This window comes from Chrysochloris asiatica, unplaced genomic scaffold (genome assembly GCF_000296735.1).
Source record: "Chrysochloris asiatica unplaced genomic scaffold, ChrAsi1.0 scaffold00037, whole genome shotgun sequence".
Lineage (NCBI taxonomy): Eukaryota > Metazoa > Chordata > Mammalia > Afrosoricida > Chrysochloridae > Chrysochloris > Chrysochloris asiatica.
Window position 1 is genome coordinate 17574400 of NW_006408555.1, and position 6000 is coordinate 17580399.

General features: G+C 37.5%; 1 protein-coding gene across 2 annotated transcripts in view; it reads right to left on the minus strand.

Annotated features, from left to right (window-relative positions):
- PHLPP2 (PH domain and leucine rich repeat protein phosphatase 2) overlaps positions 1-6000 on the minus strand; it is a 104487-nt gene that overhangs the window by 23133 nt on the left and 75354 nt on the right. For both annotated transcript variants that reach the window (XM_006860186.1, XM_006860187.1), the window contains one exon: positions 1114-1316. In XM_006860186.1, the coding sequence (XP_006860248.1) occupies positions 1114-1316 (203 nt within the window). The remainder of the gene's footprint in view (positions 1-1113; positions 1317-6000) is intronic.

A 6000-nucleotide genomic window follows, 5' to 3' on the forward strand; every position in this document is an offset into this window, starting at 1 on the left:
TTCTCTACCCATCATCTAGCTTTAGCAAATCTTTGTTTGTTTGTTTTAAACAATTAAAGTACTACAAATACCACTTGGTATTTGTAGTACTTTAAAAATCACCATCCTGAAGTTGATTTTTATCACATGATGCTGTAGGATAAATACTGAACAGTTAACTGTAAGACCATCCATTCAAACCCAGCAGCTGCACCTCAGAAGTCCTAGACAGGGTTGCTATGAGATGGAACCGGCTCCATAGGACTTAACAATAACAGCAAGCATCCCTTTATGCTGTCATTGGATACTTACACCTAAGAAGACAATTATTTTTGTGTTTTAAAATTTGGTCCATTTTGTAATAGTTATGAGGTCTTATGTAGGAAAACATTCACAGAGCAAAATCCTATTAAAATGAGGATCTTTTAATTATAGGAATGAAGCAGTACATACTGTTAGGCGTCGGCAATGATTTTTTTGAAAAGTCTCACCTTTCTCCTGTGGAGACTCTGGTGAATTTGAACCACCAACCTTACAATTAGCAATGAAATGCTTATACCCACTGAGCCACCAGGGCCCCTGAACAGTGAATATTGAAAGCTCTGTAGGTCATATGGTCTCTCATACAACTTCTTAATTCTGCCACTGTAGCATGAGAAGCGTGACAGAAATACAGTGAGACAATGTTCCAGTAACACTTTGTTTATGCACATGAAATATTGAATTTCATAATTTTCAAGTTATGAAGTATTACTCTCCTTTGGATATTTTTCACAGCCATTAAAATGTAAAAGTATTATTCATAGGTCATACAAAAACAAGTAATGGCTTGGAGCCCAAGGGCTATAATATGACAACCCCTGGCTTAGACTATTAAAGGCATTTCATTTTGAACCTCTTGCCCCCAACTATGTTATTTTGCAAAATGCATCTTAATATGTTCACTAAGTGAATCTGAAAGTATCTTTCCATGTATTTTTAACATATCTCAACCACTTTTAAGTTAACAGCAAATCCCAAAGAACCTCAAACTCCATTTTGCAGAGTGTCAAAGGAGCACCACAGACATTACTGTTCTTAGAAAGTTCTGAATAGAGCTATAATAGAAAAGCAGGAGGATGGATAGAGACTTACTGTTCGAATTAGCATAGAGGGTTCGAAGGGAGAAGCCACTGAGTGTTAGTTCCCTCAGCTGGTTCCGCTCACAATGCAGCTGCTCCAAACCATATAAAGAGCTAAGATCCAAGTCAGTCAGTTGATTGTCTCGCAAATCCATGTGGGTGATGTATTTATTTCCCTCCAGATTTTCAGTAACCATGGTCTTCAAACAGTTCAATCTGATAGAAACAAATTCATTCTATTAAATGTGCATATGAAAAAAAAAATAGGAGAGATACGATACTCCTTTTCTTTTTCCTCAAAAACGGAAAGATTTGACTAATTGGCTATGAGGCTAAATTTGCAAGACACTAAGTAATTCTGGAGTCCTGGTGTGGTGTTCTACAACAAGCACTGAACTGCTAAAGCACAAAGATAGTGGTTCAAACCCATCAGCCACTCCAGGGAAACCCTATATAGAAGCACTGAGTCAGAACCAACTCAATGGCACACAACAACAACATATAAGTAGCCAGGGATAGCTTTAACCTTGAGTTCTACATTGATAAACTAATGTTAATAATCCAGATTAGCAAATGCACATAGAAAAAATAAAAAGAAGGAAAAAGGACTATAGTAACAGTTAAATACTTATATCCAGACCTATAGTAGGATTAGATGCAATTTACTGGGAGTAGTAGGACAAAGGAATAAGAGCATGAAAAAAACCTTTTTGGATTCACAAGTAGCAAGGCAGTCAATACAATAGTTACTAAGAAAAATCCAAAATGACCCAACAGAAAAAAGGCAAGTTGGTAAAAAATAAATTACCAATAAACATATAAACATATGCTTAATCTCATTCATAAGTCAGTAAATATTGATTAAAACAATTATTTTTTCTTTACTAAACTCACAAAAATGAAAGGGAGAGTGGTGATGGCTGAATACATGGTGAACATAAAGAATGGCACTCAGTTTCATGTGGAAAACTGTGCTGAAATGGCAAATACTATGCTACATACATTTCTACCACACACACAAGTGATTGCTAAAGCCCAAAGCCCAGCCCTGATAACAATACAACCAATACAACCAACTGCCATGGAGTCGACTCAGACACCCAGCAATCCTACAGGCTTGCTGAGACTTCAAGTCTTTGTGGGAGCAGAAAATCTCATCTGTCTCCTGCCGAGACTGTGGTGAGTTTGAACCATCAGTCTTACAATTAGCAATCCAACACTTACACCCACTGAGCCACCAGGGCTCCCTGATAACAATAGGAGGACATGGAAATTCTCATAAAATGTTGCTGGGAGAGTAAGTTAGAATAATCACTGTCAAGGCAACTTGACAGTTATCATGTGGCATACCCATATCTCACTGTTAAAGAGAGCTAAATTTGGAAATACATAACTTTGGAAATATGTATTTCTTTACTTTCCTAAGTAGGAGAACATGGCTCTATAGGGTAGGCACCAGACTCTGAATCACAAGGTTGGTGGTTCGAGTCTATCAGCTGCTTCCAGGGAGAAAGATAGATGAAGATACTTTCTGTTACCACAAAGAATTAGTCTTGGAAACCCTATACAGTGTTAATATGAGTCAGACCAGACTTGGCAGCTCTTAACAACAAAAAAAACCACTTCTACATTCCTAATGTTTTAAAGGGAGACCACATAGATGATTACACAGATCACCACTTATCAGTCAGTTTGCCATGCTGCAGTGCTTGTGTGTTGCTGGGATGAGGGAATCCATGCCACCAGTACATTCGATAGCACCAGGGTCACTGATGCTAGACAGTTTCAGGTGAGCTTCCAGATCAGGAAGAAGGAGAAGTAGACGACTTCTGAACATTTATGAATTGAACATTTTATGAATAGCAGTAGAACACTGTCAGATGGCACCAGAATATTGAATAATGAATCATAATGAATAAAATCAGAATATTGTCCCATATGTTGTTGTTGTTAAGTATCATCGACTTAGTTCCGACCCACAGCAACCCTGTATAGGGTTTCCGAGGAGCAGCTGGTGAACTTGAACCACTGATCTTGCAGTCCAAACGGCTTTGCAGTCCAATGCATTAACCCAGAGCATCACACCACAACTCCATTGTCCTATATAGTGCCAGAAAATGAGCCACTCAGACTGAAAGGCGGTGAAAACAGGACTGGGGAAGAACTGCCCCATCAAAGCAGAGTCGACCATGATGATGTGAATGGAGTAAAGCTTTTAAGACCTTTATTTGATGATGATGCACCATGAAAAGAAACAGCTGTAAACATCCATTAGTATTCAGAACAGGGAATGCACAAAGTATGAATCTAGGAAAATGGGCAATTGTCAAAAACTACAGGGAAAGCATAAATATCGATATCCTAGGCATTAGTGAACTGAAATGGACGGTTACTGGCCATTCTGAATCTGACAATCACATAGTTTACTATGCTGGGAAAGACAAATTGAAGAGGAATGGCAGGGCATTACATTCATAATCAAAAAGAACATCTCAAGATGTTTCTTGAAATATAATACTGTCTGTGATAGGATAGTATCCATAAAACTACAAATAAAGACGAGTTAATGCCACTATTACTCAAATTTACGAATAAACGACTAAAGCCAGGAATGACAAAATTGAAGAATTCTACCAACTTCTTCATTATTAAATTGATCAAACATGTAATTAAGATGTATTGATGATGACTGATGACTGGAATGCAAAGGTTGGAAACAAAGAGGAAGGATCAGCAGATGGAAAAGAAAGTCTTGTGATAGAAATTAAGCTGCAGACTGCATGATAAAATTCTATAAAACCAATGACTTATTCATTGTAAATAACTTTTTTAAACAACTTAAAAGATGACTATACACATGGACCTCACCAGACTGAATACAAAGAAATCAAATTGACTACATCTGTGGAAAAAGATGGTGGAGAAGTTCAGTATCATTAGGCAAAACAAGGCCAGGGGCTGACTGTGGAACAGATCATCAATTATTCTTATGTACATTCAGGCTGAAGCTGAAGAAAATTAAGACAAATCCACAAGAGCCAAAATATACCTTGAACACATCCCACCTGAATTTAGAGATCATCTCAAGAATAGATTTGATGCATTAGATACTAATGACTGAAGACCAGAAAGAATGGTGGGATGACATCAAGAATATCATACAGGAAAAAAGAAAACAGTCATTAAGACAAAAAAAAGGAAGATCAAAATGAATGTCAAAAGACACTCTGAAACTTGCTCTCCAGGGTAGAGATGCTATAGCAAATAAAAGTAGAGGAGAAAAAAAAGCTGGCTACAAAATTTCAAAGAAAATCAAGTATTATAAGAAAAGGTGCAAAAATCTGGAGTTAGAAAAACAAAAGGGAAGTCAGCATTTCTCAAGCTGCAAGAACTGAGGAAAAAATTCAAGCTTCGACATGTAATTTTTGAGGATTCTATGGGCACGACATTGAATGATGCAGAAAGCATCAAAAGAAGATGGAAGGAATACACAGAGTCACTGTAACAAAAATAAATGGTCGATGTGCAAACATTTTAAGAGATAGCAAATGATCAAGAACCAATGATACTGAAAGAAGTCCAAAGTGCAATGAAAGCTTTGGCAAACAACAAGGCTCCAAGAAATGAAAGAATAAAAATTAAAACCTTTCAACATACTGATTCGGCACTGGCGGCACTCACTCGTCTATGCCAAGAAATTTGAAAGACATCTACTGGACAACTGATTGGAAGAGATCCATATGTGTGTCCATTTCAAAGAGAGGTGACACAACAGAAAGTAGAAATCATCGGACAATATCATTACTATTACATGCCAAGTCTAAAGGTAACAAAAACCGGCTGCAACAGTCCACTGACAGGGAACTGCCAGAGGCTCAAGCCAGATTCATAAGAGAATGTGGGACGAGGGATAGCACTGCTGACGTCAGATGGATTTGGGCTAAAAGCACAGAATACCAGAAAGATGTTTACCTGTGCTTTACTGATTACACAAAGGCTTTCGACTGTGTGATTTATGATGACTTACTGACAACATTGCAAAGAACGAGTATTCCGGAACACTTAATTGTGCTTACGTGGAACCTGTACATAGACCAAGAGGCAGTCATTCAAACAGAACAAGGGGATAATGAATGGTTTAAAATAAGGAAAGCTGTGAGCCACGGTTAGATTCTTTCACTGTATTATTCATTCTGTTTGCCAAGCAAATACTCCACAGAGTTGGATTCTATGAAAAAAAAATTGGCATTAGGATTGGAAGAAGACTCATTAACAAGCTGTAATTGCAGATAATACAACCTTGCTTGCAGAAAGCAAAGAGGACGTAAAATACTGATGATGATCCCAGACCCAAAAATCCTCTCACTTGACCAATAAATAACATCAAGATAAATGGAGAAAAGATTGAAGTTGTCAAAAACTTCATTTTGCTTGGGCCCACCATCAACAATCATGGAAGCAGTAGTCAATAAATCAAATGATATATTGCATTAGGCAAATCTGCTGCACAAGACCTCTTTTAAGTGTTCAAGAGTAAAGATGTCAGTTTGAGAACTAAGGTGTGCCTGATGCAAGCCTTAGTATTTTCAGTAGCCTCACATGCATGTGAAAGTTGGCCAATGAATAAGGAAGACCATAAAATAATTGAAGTATTTGAGTTACAGTGTTTAAAAAGAATATTAGAAGTATCATGAAATGTTAAAAAAATAAACAAATCTGTGTTTAAAGAAGTATAGCCAGAATGCTCCTTAGAAGCCAGGATGCGGAGACTTCGTCTCTCATACTGTGAAGATATCAGGAGGGACCAGACCCTGGAGAAGGGTATTATGCTTGCTAAAGTGGGAAGTCATAGAAAAAGAGGAAAATACCCAACCAGCCACTTGACCTGGCTTCAATGACT